General features: G+C 36.2%; 3 protein-coding genes across 5 annotated transcripts; 2 read left to right on the forward strand and 1 right to left on the reverse strand.

Moving 5' to 3' along the window:
• On the forward strand, positions 1-3,743 carry LOC133881518 (CDP-diacylglycerol--inositol 3-phosphatidyltransferase 1). Of its 3 annotated transcripts, XM_062320456.1 has the most exons (12): positions 37-119; positions 215-350; positions 488-598; positions 939-1,023; positions 1,129-1,178; positions 1,674-1,713; positions 1,872-1,916; positions 2,014-2,079; positions 2,181-2,295; positions 2,375-2,431; positions 2,528-2,626; positions 3,301-3,743. In XM_062320456.1, the coding sequence occupies exons 3-12, from the start codon at positions 532-534 to the stop codon at positions 3,358-3,360; spliced, it is 684 nt and encodes a 227-aa protein (XP_062176440.1). In that variant the 5' UTR covers positions 37-119; positions 215-350; positions 488-531; the 3' UTR covers positions 3,361-3,743. The 3 variants fall into 3 exon arrangements, with proteins under 3 accessions (XP_062176439.1, XP_062176438.1, XP_062176440.1); XM_062320455.1 differs by lacking the exon at positions 215-350 and having other exon boundaries at positions 1-119; XM_062320454.1 differs by lacking the exon at positions 215-350 and having other exon boundaries at positions 14-148.
• A 578-nt stretch (positions 3,744-4,321) lies between these two features.
• LOC133881517 (chloroplast protein FOR GROWTH AND FERTILITY 1) lies at positions 4,322-8,185 on the reverse strand. The gene is made up of 2 exons (XM_062320452.1): positions 7,755-8,185; positions 4,322-5,416 (listed from the first exon to the last, which is right to left on the reverse strand). The coding sequence occupies exons 1-2, from the start codon at positions 8,064-8,066 to the stop codon at positions 4,574-4,576; spliced, it is 1,155 nt and encodes a 384-aa protein (XP_062176436.1). The 5' UTR covers positions 8,067-8,185; the 3' UTR covers positions 4,322-4,573.
• Positions 8,186-11,207: 3,022 nt separating this feature from the next.
• Positions 11,208-14,587, forward strand: LOC133882804 (glycerate dehydrogenase). Its single transcript, XM_062322029.1, has 13 exons — positions 11,208-11,396; positions 11,512-11,595; positions 11,693-11,833; positions 12,072-12,193; positions 12,321-12,402; positions 12,967-13,039; positions 13,122-13,213; positions 13,308-13,382; positions 13,483-13,590; positions 13,689-13,766; positions 13,901-13,945; positions 14,135-14,249; positions 14,331-14,587. Exons 1-13 carry the CDS (start codon positions 11,274-11,276, stop codon positions 14,351-14,353), a joined length of 1,161 nt encoding a protein of 386 aa, XP_062178013.1. The 5' UTR covers positions 11,208-11,273; the 3' UTR covers positions 14,354-14,587.
• The last annotated feature ends 361 nt before the right edge of the window (positions 14,588-14,948 follow it).

Raw genomic sequence — 14,948 nt, forward strand, 5'->3', positions numbered from 1 at the left:
TTTGGACCTTTACTCCAACAACACGAAGCCCAAAAAAACTCAAAAAAAAAGAAAGAGAGAGAGAGAAGAAAAGGTCAAAAACATTACGAAGAACAAGCAAGGAGCTCTGTCGGTCATAGGTGAGAGGTTTTGCTGCTGATTTTCCCAGGTTCCTTTCCTCTCTATGCTGTTTGCTCCAATTTGTTTCCAACTTAGCTTGTTTTACTCCACCCAGATCTTGGCACGTGGGCAATCCGCCCCACACTCCCATCTTAGAGATCTGGGTGGCAATCTGGAGGGTCCAGTACTGGATATGGTGGACCCATTTCCTCATTTTATGCTTCAGTTATTATCAGATTATTGTTTATCTGGTTAGTGGCAGTTATTAATCCCAATCCCACATAAAGATTCAATCTTTCCCAGTGATTTCTATGCCTATGATGTAAATATGTGTATTTGGATATGTGTGTGAATTTAATTGTTAAGCACTGGATTTTTCAATTGGCAGTCAATGCATTTCATGCAATTGTAAGTTTGTGGTGAGAAGTTTCAATGGCCAAGAATACTAGAACAAGACCAGGGAAACTATCCGTGTACCTTTACATTCCCAATATCGTTGGTGGGTTAATTCAAACTAGAGTACTATCTTTTTTATGTTCCTGAATATAATATTAGAGGCTTTGTGCTAATGTCTCATTTGGTTGCTGCAGTGGTGATTTTTTTTGGAGTTGAATTGCAACTGATTCAACCCCATTATCTTAAAGTGGCAATTTTGATTCCCTGTTCCTTACGTTTTTTTTTTTTTTGACAAAAAAATTATAGAAACACAGTCTAAATTTTGATTTCCTGTGGTGCTATACTATTTATCAGCACCCAAATGGCATTCCAGTGCTAACTGATTACTTCTTTTTATATCACATGTATGTTGATTGAATGAATTTATGTTTACTTGGATTCAGGATACATAAGGGTCATTATGAACTGCATTGCCTTTGCACAATGCTTCTCCAACAAAAGGCTTTTTTCCGTTCTCTATTTCTTTAGGTGAGAACCAATGCTTTGGGAAGTTTCTTTTAATTTTTAGCTTCATTGTCTTTAACTTGTGGTGTGAAACTGGGAAATTTTACTTGATTAAATATTTGGGTCCAGCTTTGTATGTGATGGCGTGGATGGTTGGTGTGCTCGCAAATTCAATCAAGGTAAAAAATTGTTTTTTGTCGCCAACTATGTTTTACTTCATTATATAATATCAAGCACTTCTACAAATGGAGCTGACACGTGTGAATTAAATCTGTCATCCAGGCTCAACATTGTAAGAACTCTGGTTTTTAGCTTCATGAATTTTCTTGCCCCCATCCTTAGGTTCATATCTCATATGTAATTTTGCTTTCCAGTGTCTAGTCTTCGGCCTTCCCCTTGAACCTTACTGCATATTTTATGGTTGTATTAAGGCTAAAAGAGCATAAACCCGAGATGAAGAAGGAACCCGTATTTAAAATTCACCTAGTACTCATTACAAGCCTTCTTATTTTGACATTGCAGTGTATTGCTAGATAGTAGCCTTTCTTATGTTAGAGAACTTGTAAGAGTATAGTAATGCAATGATATTTGTAATTTTTTATATGATATAAAAAGCAGAAACAAATGTATGAGGTGTAATATTTGATTCACATTCTTTTTCCCTGGTGGTTCAGTTTCAACATTTGGAGCTGTTTTGGACATGATAACAGACAGGTGATCTTTTGAACTCTCTCTCTCTCAACAGAATCATATACCAGTTCAAAGATTTCTTCAGTGCTTTTCCTCCTTTGTACTCTTTACTGTCATTAACATCCCCATAAGGTATCTGGTTGTGCATATATGGTCATAGTGATAAATGTCGTGTGTTCCAGGATTAGTACCGCCTGTCTGTTGGTAATTCTTTCCCAGGTATACAGGTAAGAGTTCTCACAACTTTTTCATTTTTCATTAAAGAAGATTGCTCAGACTTATATGCATGCATATCTTCACTCTTTTGGGTCGGGTTTCATGTAGGCCTGGCTTGATCTTCTTGTCATTGCTTGCCTTAGATATTGCTAGCCACTGGCTCCAAATGTACAGGTACTTATGTTTATATCCTTGTTCATATCTACCGGATGGATTTGGTCTTGACCCTTAACAACACTCTTCCATTGGGATTTTGTCTACTGCTGCTGGATCAGTACTTTCTTGTTAGGCAAAGCTAGTCATAAAGATGTAAAAGACAGTACTAATTGGCTCTTCAAGGCATACTATGGAAACAAGATGTTTATGGCCTATTGTTGTGTGGCATGTGAGGTAAATTTAACTTTGGTCAGTCTGTTTACATGAGAATTAACTACACTCTTCTTCTCATATGATTATTTCAAGTATGCAGGTTCTTTACATAATCTTGTTTCTTATTGCGGAAAACCAAACTGAAAATTTGATGGATGTAAGCCCTCATTTTGTCACTGCAGTCAAAGATTCTAAATTTCAGAGAGGATTCCTGGGTTGTATTAATCCTAAACTAAATTATTTTCTCTTATAGGTCTTGATGAGTTCTGCAAAACAGAATTCACTTCTTTCTTTTCTACTTGCTTTGAGTTTATTTGGATGGGCAATCAAGCAAGCTGTTAATATTATACAGGTAACAATTTATGCCTTCTAAGTTCTGTAAGATCTCCTGTCCACCCAAATTATTTTTGACAATCAAGACATTTATAGATAACGAAAGAGCATCCTGTATCCAAAGATGGTCAGTGCTAGATGCATGTACTCATTTATTTTATGCCAAAAAACAGAATGCATGGCTGATTCCTATTCAAACCTAACGTATGATTACGCTTGAAATGCTCATTGTTGGTTACTTTCAATTGGATTGGATGGGATTAGTTTTTATTTTTCTTTGTAGTAACAGTATACTGAGTAAGGGATCATGGTGACTTCATCATTGTCAATTCCAGCAAATGCTAACTTTATTTAAAATTGGGACATGAATGCATAGTTTGTAGTATAACTTCTATTCATTCCATTAAGGTCTGGATATCTCAGATCATTATTATACTGAGGCTGCTAAAATCACAATTTCTATCCAGGTTTTGATGTGGTCACCCATTAGCATCCTAAGGATAATAGTCTTAATAGATAAGAGTTAATTCTAATTAAAAGAACTCCTACTAAGCGTGGTACTTCGTTGCATTTAATCAACTGAAATTTTGGTGAATATACTATATGCACTGATTGTCGTTATTCAACTGGCTCTTGAATTTTGTTCAAGCATTACATTAAATAACTATCTGTTGAATCATATCATGCTTTCAGATCAAGACAGCAGCAGATATATGTGTACTTTATGACATCAACAAAAAGCAGAAGCAGTAATGTCTTTCAACTGTTGATAGATGTCCCTGCATTCTGCCTTCAGCGCCCACTAATCTTGTTTGATTTTGGCTTTGGGAGTAGCAAATGGAATCACTGTATATCAATTAATAGTCAACTGAAGGAAGTTTGTGACTTTTAAGGGTGATTTTTCTCCATGGTGCTGCGGGTTCCCTTGGCCAAAGACGGGTTCTCCTTGTTCATTTCATTTTGGCCTTCTGTTTTTTGTTTTTCACTTCATCTTTTTCCCGCTTGTTCTGTCTATATTGGGGCGAGTGTCATTTTATTACTGAACATGCTTTGCAAAGGCTGTCCTTAAATGACTTGAATATTCACTGATTACATGTTTCAGAGTTGTGTATGAATGATTAGAGAAAACTTGGTGAGTGGTGACAAATGTTTTCCCCAGACTGCAAACAAACGCAAGGATTACAATATTTTGAGGTGTCTATTGTCTAGAAGAAATGGCATATATTTCCAAATTACGTTCAACACAGGAGTGTTTTGGCTCACTGGCACAGAGACTTTGCAGCTAGATTTTGTATGAATTAGCATGCTCAACATCCATTGCAATTGTTAAAGAAACATGCATTTCATGGCAAGTCCTTTTAAAGAGACTCATGAGGGGCAAATAATCAGAATGAAACATGAATTTCTGAGCGTTTTGTATATGGAATTGTTTGTTAATGCTTTTGCTTTAATGTTAAAAAGCTAAATTTCTGAAAAAACGTTGCCAAACTAGGACAACGGCACACATAATTCCTGACTATTTGGATGGGGGGAAGCCACCCAAAGACAATGTTCTGGTCCACTGCTCACCATGTAATAAACCAGTGCGACAGGGTATTTGTGATATACAACTCTTCCGTGTTTCACAAAACATGCATTTAATTTGAAAGAAGGGAAAAACAGAGCAATTCTTTGCTTGAAACACCATAAGCATAAATCATATAACTTAACCATATTGCTAAATCAATCTGAAATATGCCACAAAAGAATTACAAAAAAGTTTCTCAAAAGCAATTGGTTCCCTTGTACGCTAAAAATTACAACCTTCAAAGCAAAAGAAGATAAATATAAAGAGGATGGTTCTCACTAAGGCAAGATGCTTGTTAACTTCCGCTGTAAACAAATTGAATGATCCTTTCGGAGCTCTTTTTTCTAACCCTAATGAGGAAGCTTGCAAAATGTGGATCTCGTAAGTTGGTAGGATGTATTAATATAGGCTATACCCGAAAAGCTGGCTAATGATAATGGCGAGACCAAGAGCAATTGCTACAAGGGAAGAAGCCCATGTGAGTTTCTCAGTTATTCTTGGTATCCTGTCCTTTAATGCCTGACTACATGAGCCTATAAAAACTGTATAGCTTCCCATTGCAACCACAGTTCCCACCAAGAACATAACAAGAAATGCAGCTCCGGCTAAGCGAGAAGGCAACGCGAGTGCTGGCACAACCATCATCAATGCATCTGGCTGAAGCCCATGCACAATCCCAGTGGCAAAAGTTGCAAAACCAATCTTCTTCTTCTTCCCAACGGCTGGGTTTTGGAGTGCTTCATAAACGCCAACATCACACTCACCATTTTCTAAGGCAACACATGGGGTGGGGACTTCTGAAGCTTCCCTAATGCCCATAGCACCAATAACAAGAAGAGTGAAGCCCACTACTCTTGTGCCCCAAGTTCGGATTACTTCAATGTGGAGACGATCCTTTAGCAGAAGAAATAGTAAGCCAAAAATAACCTGACCAGCATCATGGCCACAACCCCAGAGAGCTCCGACAGCAGCACTTTCCATGCGGGTACGGCCAATAGAGAGTGGAGCCAAAGCGGCAAGGTGATCAGGTCCTGATAATGTGTGTAAGCAACCAGCAAAGAAACCAGTCCAAGCACTACTTAGTAATTCAGTCTGGATCAGTCTTCGCCCAACTGCAGCAGCAGCAGGACCCCCTGCCTTAGCTGCACTTTGAAAGGTTGCAAAAGCTGCTGGGGCAAAAACTGGTTGGAGTAAAATCACAATAAGAGCAGAGAGTACCATACATGTCCCAGCAGTGATTGACTGTAAAGTGTTCAAAAAGTATAAAATTTGTAAGTTTTGTGAAGTAAATAGGATGATTGAACATTTGAAGTTAAAACCATAATTTAAGTATTCAGACTCCGCAAACGCCCTTAAAAACATATGAGTAGTTTAGGCGAATTATAGTTACCACTTATCAGTTGATCTCGATTTCAACAATATAAACAATCAAAGCTGTTACTCTATGTTAACTTAGCATACAAGAGTGCTCACATGCGTGTGGAATCATGAGTTTCTAGCCACACCCAGAATTTTCACCACAGTGATCTTGAAGTCACATATGTCCGCAATTTTAACATTACCTAGTTCTATTGAGCAGCATTGCAAGGTTACCGTTGCGTTGAAGTCCACCAATTTCAATCATGTTAAATTCAAAATAAAGAATCCTAAAATTTTCTTCTACAAGCACTGAAGATGGTCCAAACACAAACAGAGCAGCGCCAACTAGCACGCAGTGCAGAACGTCAAAAATCATGATGCATGAATGGTTGTATAGTTCAGATACTAATGATTACAGTAGATGCACTGATTACACAGGTGACAAATTCAATCTGGGTAAACTACATCCAAATCAAGTATTTGATGAGTACTATTACAATGGAGTAGAACCTCAACATTCAACAACGATAAGAACATACAAACTTATTCCAACTTCAAACATCGAGGATCCGTAGGTGCTTCATAACACAATTTCACTAAAGGAATCAATTGGAATCAACTAAAACCTAATAATTTGGTAGGTTCTGGATATAGGGGTCAGCATGCAGACAGGTTACAAGCCTGGGCCTCCAATGCCATACAAATGATGCATTGTAAGGAGGTCATAAGGGATAAATTGGAAGCTTAGCATTGGAAATAGATAACTAAATATTATACTCATATCGAGATTTCTCGAAAACATCATAAATGCATTCCTAAGAGGCTAAGATAGTAAAAAATCTGACTACTAAAGAATCTTCTAAATGAATGAACTGAACTGCTGAACTTCATGTTTCAAAACATAAAAACGCTGGTATATGGTATTAGATCCACACTTTTTGATAAGTAGTATTAGATCCACACTTGGCACCAACTTTATGAACCCCAGTTTTTCTGCTTGTAAACAAATTAGCACCCATTTTTCGCAAGTTTTTTACCTCAGAACCAATAACACAGAGCAAAAGATAAGCACGTTAAAAAAGGTTTTCAATACTAGATTCTAGATGTCACTGAAAACTATCAAGAATTTCTTCACAACTGTCACAAGAAAGAATGTGGCTCATCAATTAAGTGTACGGGAGGTCACGTAGGACCGACAGTACAATCTTCACCTTATAGGCAAACAATGGCTGAAAATTATCCAGACATGCCTACCCATCCACTCTTATGGGTAAAATATATACCCTTTTGGTTTTAGCTTAATTTTCTAGGGGGAAAAAGGGTAATTAAATAACCTTGCAAAACTTCTTAACATGATTTTGGAAAGTGAAAAAGAAAATGGGTTCCTTAATACATTGAATTTCTATGCAAACCAACTAAAAGCAAGAATAGAAAGAAAAATCGAGTGAAATATTTGTAATAGAATATATAGATAACTATTTGACTTTTTGGCGGTTATGTTAACATTTTAACATTGAGCTGCCTGAGTAGGTGTCCTAATCCTACATGAATTGCAACAAGTAGTCAATTTAGCTGGGACATCCAAAAACCCTCCTGCAATGGTTGATGGGAAAAGGAAAATGAAGGATGGCAAAACATAATGCTTAAATCTGCTCGAGGAAAGAAGCCAATTTTGTTTACTTCCCTTTCTCCCATTTTGAGCCAACAAATCCTCAAAATCCACTCCCCGATCTCAGATTATCCTCCAAAATCCTAAATTCCTACAAAGCCTTTGATACCTTCAACGAATTTGGTCACCGTCATATTTTGTGATCCAAACAGGACTACTAAATCTACAAAAAAACTGCTTTCATCGCTGAATTATTTATTACCCAGTGAATCTATAACCAATATAGGAAAATCATTAAGGGAAATTGAGAAATTCAATTGCGAATGATGCAATTGTTTAACATTTGTGCTCTCATGAATTCCTGAGAACGCATAAGCAAAAAAAAAATGGAAATGTGAAGAAGACTTCAAAATTTTCTTCTGTTTCCTTCCGTTTTCCCAGCAACCAAACAACCCATCAAGGAAATTGTTTCTCATCAATTATCATGAAATTGACACATCACAACAAAAAAAATCTAAGCAAATGATCATTTGCTATCATAAAAGAGAAACCCACAAAGGAAAATCCATAAAAGAATTTTTTTCACACAAATGATAGCCCCAGAGATCATACCTTCCGTTGCTCAGAAGCCCCACCCTCGATCTGTTTGAGAAAATGGGGGTTTGGCACCAACCCATTTGGCGAGCCGGCCCGGGAAGAGGACAGAGCTGGTGAATTGTTCAATGGAGACGATGTAAAAGAAGAAGAGGGAGATGGGTTTTCGTTTTTGCAAGAGAATGAGCTGACCCGCCTGGACTTGGGGCGAGTTGGTAGAAGAAAACCGAGGCTTGGTGAGTCAATTCGGCCGAGTCGAGGGACAAAGGAAGAGGATTTTAGGTGGAGCTTGAAAGGGGTTGGTGAAGAAGAGTACAGGAGCCTTTCCATGGCCTCTCTGCTCTATCTCTCCCTGTGTCTGTGAAGAGGTTTTGAGGGTCAAAGATTTTGCAAACACAGAGAGAGAGAGAGAGAGAGGGTGGTTGTTGGTTTAGGATAAAGTGGCTCACAAGGTTTAACTGAAAATATTGAATATTGGTTTATAATATTAATTTGTTTTAATTTTTTGGGTTTATTAACCTAACCTCAGCTTAATAAGGAAAGAAAAAAAAAAAATTCTCATACCATTTAGAAGTTATTATTATATCCCAATAAGATATTGTATTTAATTTGAAATAAAGGAATAAAAAATAAAATTGTCAACTTATCATTCAAAAAATAGCTTATCTACTTAATAAAATGATATACCATTTATTTTTTGTACTTGAATGAGATGTTTATCAATTTAGGGATAGCCTATATATATATATATATATATATTTTTTTTTTGATATTATGCTCAAAATATTAGACAGATACAAAACGATAAATTTAATAATTTAATTAATATTTTAATATTTTAAATTCCCCACCTCTATGCATTAATTTTTTATATGTTTTGCAATTTTACAATAGAATTTGTGAAAGCATTTTTTTTTTTTGTTTAATCAACTTCTAATCTTCTACCTCTTTGATGAGGATGGCGATGACCAAGAACATAGTGTTGGCCATCATCATCATTTGACTAGTCCAAAATAAACACCCACGTCTTCGTTGTTGTGGCCACAATACTTGCTACCTACTTGCTTAGACTAAATAAATTATGAAGCCCAATGATGTTGATCTCAACAAATGTTAGGAACATGTCCTTTTGGAGGAAATTCTTTCGTGTATTTTTGATGCTATGTCTGTTGAGTGTCGTGCTTAAATTGAGTTAGCTATAAAAGATGTTAACTGCTTTAAAAATAAATAAATAAAAAAAAAGAGAATTTGCTCTGATGACTTGGCTTTCAAATAGGCATGATACACATATATTTTTTGTACAACTTTTTTTAATTATTCATTTGATCTGTCCTACAAATTTAATTGTTGATTAAAAAAAAGAGATTTACATAATATATATAAGAGATCATTTCTTCATTTCATATATGTTTAGTGGTTTAGAAAATAACAATTTTAAAATGAGACAGGATATATTGTCACCCCAAGACACAATTCCTAATCATCTTTGCTCACATGACAACTTTTACTTTTTTTTTTTTTTAGAAAAAAATAAAAAGAAAAAGAAAAAACCCTAAAGCTAGTTAGGAAACCACATTATCAAGAATTGTGTCTGGAGATAACAAAAAATTATATCTATTTCAAAAATATACAACAATTTATAAACACGCAATTAAGTATTTGATAAAGTTACGGTTCTATCTTTAAAATCGCATGTTTTTAAATTTACTCTCTTATATATAATTTGAAAACTATGAAGAATTTACAATTTTTTTTTTTTAAAAAAAAAAAAACTCTCTCAAATTAAACATTAATTTTTTTGGTAATTAGTTTAAAAATACACGCTTTCTCAACCACCAAGCTCATGGGTGGTTGAAAGATTAGCCAAAGCGGACTTCGAATGGGCAGGAAAAGCTTATCATACACCAAAGCCAGACCACGCAACCGCCCGCGCTTGCTGTAAGACCGACACATACAGACCACGTGCTTGTGTGCGCGCGGCACGTGCACACAGAGACAAAAATATATAGGGCCGTTTTGGGCTCCTCGTGTTGGGCTACAATTGGACGACTCCTCCTACTGGTTGGGCCAAAGTAAACCAACGTGGGCCGGCCGGCATTTTCTTGTTGGGTCCATATTTTAGATGAAAATGAGAACATGTGCCCTTTCGATATTTGGGCTTCGCTCATCAGAGCTATTGCACGAAAGCTCCCAAAAGGCCAAAATCAAAGATATCGAACCCAAATTTTCAGCAATTTATTATTTGAATCATTTTGTCTGAGGAGTTAGCGGTCTGCTCAAAACTTATTCGAATAGGTAAATTTTATAAAGATTCTTTTATATTTATTGCTCAAAATTTGAGTAGTCTCAACATCAAACATGGTCGGAGAAAACTCTACTTCTTGTCTCTGATTTTGTTTTAGAAGTTTTTGTGCTCCTAATCATTTGACCTTTGAATCTCATATTTATTAGAATGTTTCTTTGTGAAAAAAAAAAAAAAAAAAAAAGAGGGGAAAAAAGAGAAAAGGCAATACATTTAGAATTTATGTGACATAAGTGAGTTGCTAATTTTTCATTATATCAACAAATAATAGGGTTATTACTTCCTCCTTCAAGATAAGAGCCACCATATTACTGAAATTGCATAAGAGATATTGATATATTTAAGTAATTAATTATATTCATGAATCCTACGGGTGAAAATACATATGCAGATGTGGTTATTAGCAATATCTATATTTGCATAATGCGGTTATCACTTTTTAGGTATTCCCATCCGCATCATGCGATTACTATCTGCATCCGCACAGTTATTATTCTCTATTCGCATATGAAGTAATGAACGATTTAAATTACTATCTAAATTTATATACAATATTAAATAATGCAATTATTATTATATACAAGCTTAAATAATAAAGAGTTCAATTGTTATACAATTCATGATTATCAATCATAGAAGGTCATTGTCTCATAAAGTAATCGAAATTTGTATTACCAAAAAAAAAAAAAAAATAAAATATAGTAAAATATAACTTTGAGATAATATTAAAAAAAACCTAACATAACTTTAATAAATTTTAATTAAATATATATTACTACCCGCATCTCATCTGGGTCGTATATACGGTTAATGGATACTATCCGGACATTTTCACCCTCAACAAATAGCGGTAAAGATTGCCTAAAAATCATTTGAGAAAAAGACAAAGGCCCCCCCTTACGTGTCATCCAGTCAAGTAGCAACGTCACCTTTATCTAATACCCAATGAGAGGCCTAAATCCAAGCATGAAGCTCCACCTCTACACCTCAAAAGCTCACTTTATCCCAAGAGGAGGAACATATCCAATAATCAACCAATGTACCATGTAACATTGCAACCCTCGGATCAGCGATTCTACTGTTTTCAAAAGTCAACATCCTTTGCAAACAGACTGATCTTATGGACGAAGACTATATCTTAAGGTGGACTGCGTTGCACCATATCATCCAAGTTTATTAGAAAGAGAGCCTCTCTGTCTCACCACCATACTCTGTAGCTTGGACTTTGAGCGGCAATGGCCAAGCCTGTTTCGATTGAGGTGTGGAACCCAAATGGAAAATACAGAGTTGTTAGCACAAAATCCATGCCGGGAACTCGCTGGATCAATCTATTGGTTGAACAGGATTGTCGGGTCGAAGTAATTTTCATTTTCTTGTTCTTCTCTGCTCTGAGTCTTTTTCTTTTCAAATTCATTTCTTTTCTATGGAATTACATGGGAAAAGTTTATGGGAATTTTGTTGATGTTCATTCAGATATGTACACAAAAGAAAACTATATTGTCTGTTGAAGATATCATTGCTTTGATTGGCGATAAGTGCGACGGAGTGATTGGACAGGTAATGTTTATTTGATAGTTGAAATCATATTTTTTGTTTGTGAATTTGGGTGTTCTTTTTTGGGTTGTTGAGGTGTGCTTTTGGGTATGTGTTTCAGTTGACAGAAGACTGGGGAGAGGCACTATTTTCGGCATTGCGCAGAGCCGGAGGCACAGCTTTCAGTAACATGGCTGTTGGTTATAACAATGTTGATGTCAATGCCGCTAACAAGTATGGTATTGCTGTTGGAAACACTCCTGTAAGTTCTTTCCTTGTTTGCTTGCTTACAATAATTCTCTGTATGTGTGCTTTGTGTCATGTGTGTGTATTTTCTACAGATATGTGATATTACTGGATGCAACATGCATGCTTGGTCGTATGTCTATTAGCAGTGTATTTTGATATTTACTAATAGTTTACCATGCTAGTATTCCGTACATGCCTAGGTGTATATCTGCTTTGTTATAATGAGATCAATTCATTGCCCACATGGTTAGGGAGTACTTACAGAGACAACAGCAGAGCTGGCAGCTTCACTTTCTTTAGCAGCTGCTAGAAGAATAGTTGAAGCAGATGGGTTCATGAGGGCAGGACTATACGATGGGTGGCTTCCTCATTTGTATGATCACTATTAAATACTATAGCTTTCACTACTTCACTTTTATTTCCATATCTGGGGAATGAGTGATGGTGATGGTTTCTCGTGATCAAGAACAATGTTTGAGTTGGCTTTGTCTTTCCGATAGGTTTGTGGGAAACTTGCTTAAAGGACAGACTGTTGGGGTCATTGGTGCTGGTCGTATTGGATCTGCTTATGCCAGAATGATGGTAATTCCTTATTTTCTAAAATATTTTCAAATTGAATGTGTTAAAACCTTATGTTGATTCACCTCACCGAGTTGAATATGTTGGATGCCTAATGGCTAAGTTGATTAGTCCAGCAATCATCATCCGTGGATTTGATGTCTAACTAGCCTAATCAGTGGATCCTCCAGAAATCATCAGACTTGATTGTTAGAAATGATTGCTTTGAGTCGTTCGTTTATAACATTTACAGCCGAGAAAGTGTATCATATAATTGTGTGCAGTTAACATAAATATGCCAAGGTATCATAGATACCTGTCTTTTTGCAATCTGTTGTATAACACAACACTGGCCACTGGGACATGTATTTAATGATTTATGCTTTGGAAATCATACTAATTAAAAAGTTCCCCAATCCTTCAAATCTTTTTACTTCTTACTTTTGGAAGGTTTTCATTTTGATGTTGTTAAATTTTCTTTCCCTGCTGATCTAACAATTTTTGAGTTGATTATCACTGTGACTAATCAACTTTGAATTAGAATGTATTTTGCTATGCTGATGGGGGTTATTTGTTCTACCATAACAGGTTGAAGGATTCAAGATGAACCTAATTTACTATGATCTTTACCAGGCCACACGCCTAGAAAAGTTTGTTTCAGGCATGTCTCGGTCAACCATTGATGTTACCAAGCTCTATACTCTTTTAGAATCATGATTATATAACATGTTCCTGAATTGCAGCTTATGCTCAGTTCCTGAAAGCCAATGGTGAAAAACCAGTGACTTGGAAAAGAGCATCCTCCATGGAAGAGGTGCTCCGAGAGGCAGATGTGGTAGGAATCAATGCTGAGAATTTAATTTACTTTCATTATCTGAAGTTGGATTTTAGGTTTCAGTAAAATCAGATGTGTTTGGCGTTCTCTGTAGATAAGTCTTCATCCAGTCTTGGACAAAACCACCTATCATCTGGTCAACAAAGAAAGTCTTGCAATCATGAAGAAGGTCAGATCATCTAAATGAACATTTTCTTTTTCTTGACGAGTTAAGTGATTTATCAGATGTATCTGCACCTTGCTAAACAATACAAAGTACATATTTTTAGGAAGCAATCCTTATAAACTGCAGTAGGGGGCCTGTCGTCGATGAAGTAGCTCTTGTGGAACATTTGAAAGAGAATCCTCTGTTTCGAGTTGGTCTTGATGTCTTTGAGGTAACTCCACTCCTTCTGCGTCTTGAAATTAGGTCCACTGACAGATGAAAAATATCTTCAAGTCATATATTATTTCATCTATCAATGTTGTCGTTTAGGATGAGCCCTTCATGAAACCTGGGCTTGCTGACATGAAGAATGCGATTGTGGTACCTCACATTGCTTCTGCTTCCAAGGTAATACTGAAGGAATCTGTGTAAACATTTACAGACAAAATGGTGGAAACATATTGATATGTCCATCAATCAGCCTGCTTCTTTTAAGGTTACTTAGTTACAAAAGTAACAATGTCTGCTCCTGGTTTATGCAGTGGACTCGTGAAGGAATGGCAACACTGGCTGCTCTGAATGTACTGGTATGAACATGACAGTTGAAAAGAACAAAAAGAATGAAAAAAAAAATAGTTGTCATCATTAATTAATGACATCATTAATTAAGTTCCATTTCAACAAGGCTATGTTCATTTGGTATGGCTTGTGAAGTTGTGATTGACTTAACTTCTTAAGGAAACTACTGACATTATTTACCTTTCCAAAAATTATAGGGAAAGATTAAAGGATATCCGGTTTGGTATGATCCCAATAGGGTGGAACCATTCCTCAATGAGAATGTTCCACCACCACCAGCATGTCCAAGCATTGTCAATTCTAAAGCCTTAGGTAATTTCGTCCTTCAGACACTGCTAAAATCATAGTGGGGAACTCTCTCAAGTCTTACCTTCAAGTTTTGTTTAATTGCAGCTCTGCCTGTTTCAAAGCTGTAAGTATCGATGCTGATCACCTAAGGGCCTTCTGGTGGAAATTGTCTAATTTTTTTTCCTGATGTTGGAGCATGGGCTCTTGTGAGATTCCTCTGAGGAGTACTGATAATTTGTATATTTGCATATGAGGTGCTGGTCACAATGTATATCTGCTTACTGTCTTAACTATATATGTATATTACTGGCATTATAATTATGCCAATGCAATGGCTTACCCATAAACCATTAAACCGTTCACATCTATTTGCACTTCTGAGTTGGGAATTATTTGGTTCAATTTGAGGCCTATTATGCCGGAGGCATTGCTGGATAGCTTTATCTTTGGGAGATTAACATCTTGGGCCCGGGAAGTCTTTCAGTGAGATTATAATATAGTATTGGGACATCATTCAGCCCAAAAGCTTAAGCATATAGGTTTGGGTCCAATTATACTATATTAACCACTCAAACTAGTGATATTTTTTCAATGTGGGACTCAATCTTTTTATAATACTTGCTACTGATACTCAACAATTTTCCTCTCACGCATGGTTCCTAACCACATTACTACACTTTCCCTCAAACGGAAGATTTTATTCTTTTCCTTTTTTATTGGTTA

This window comes from Alnus glutinosa, chromosome 11, assembly GCF_958979055.1.
Source record: "Alnus glutinosa chromosome 11, dhAlnGlut1.1, whole genome shotgun sequence".
Classification (NCBI taxonomy): domain Eukaryota; kingdom Viridiplantae; phylum Streptophyta; class Magnoliopsida; order Fagales; family Betulaceae; genus Alnus; species Alnus glutinosa.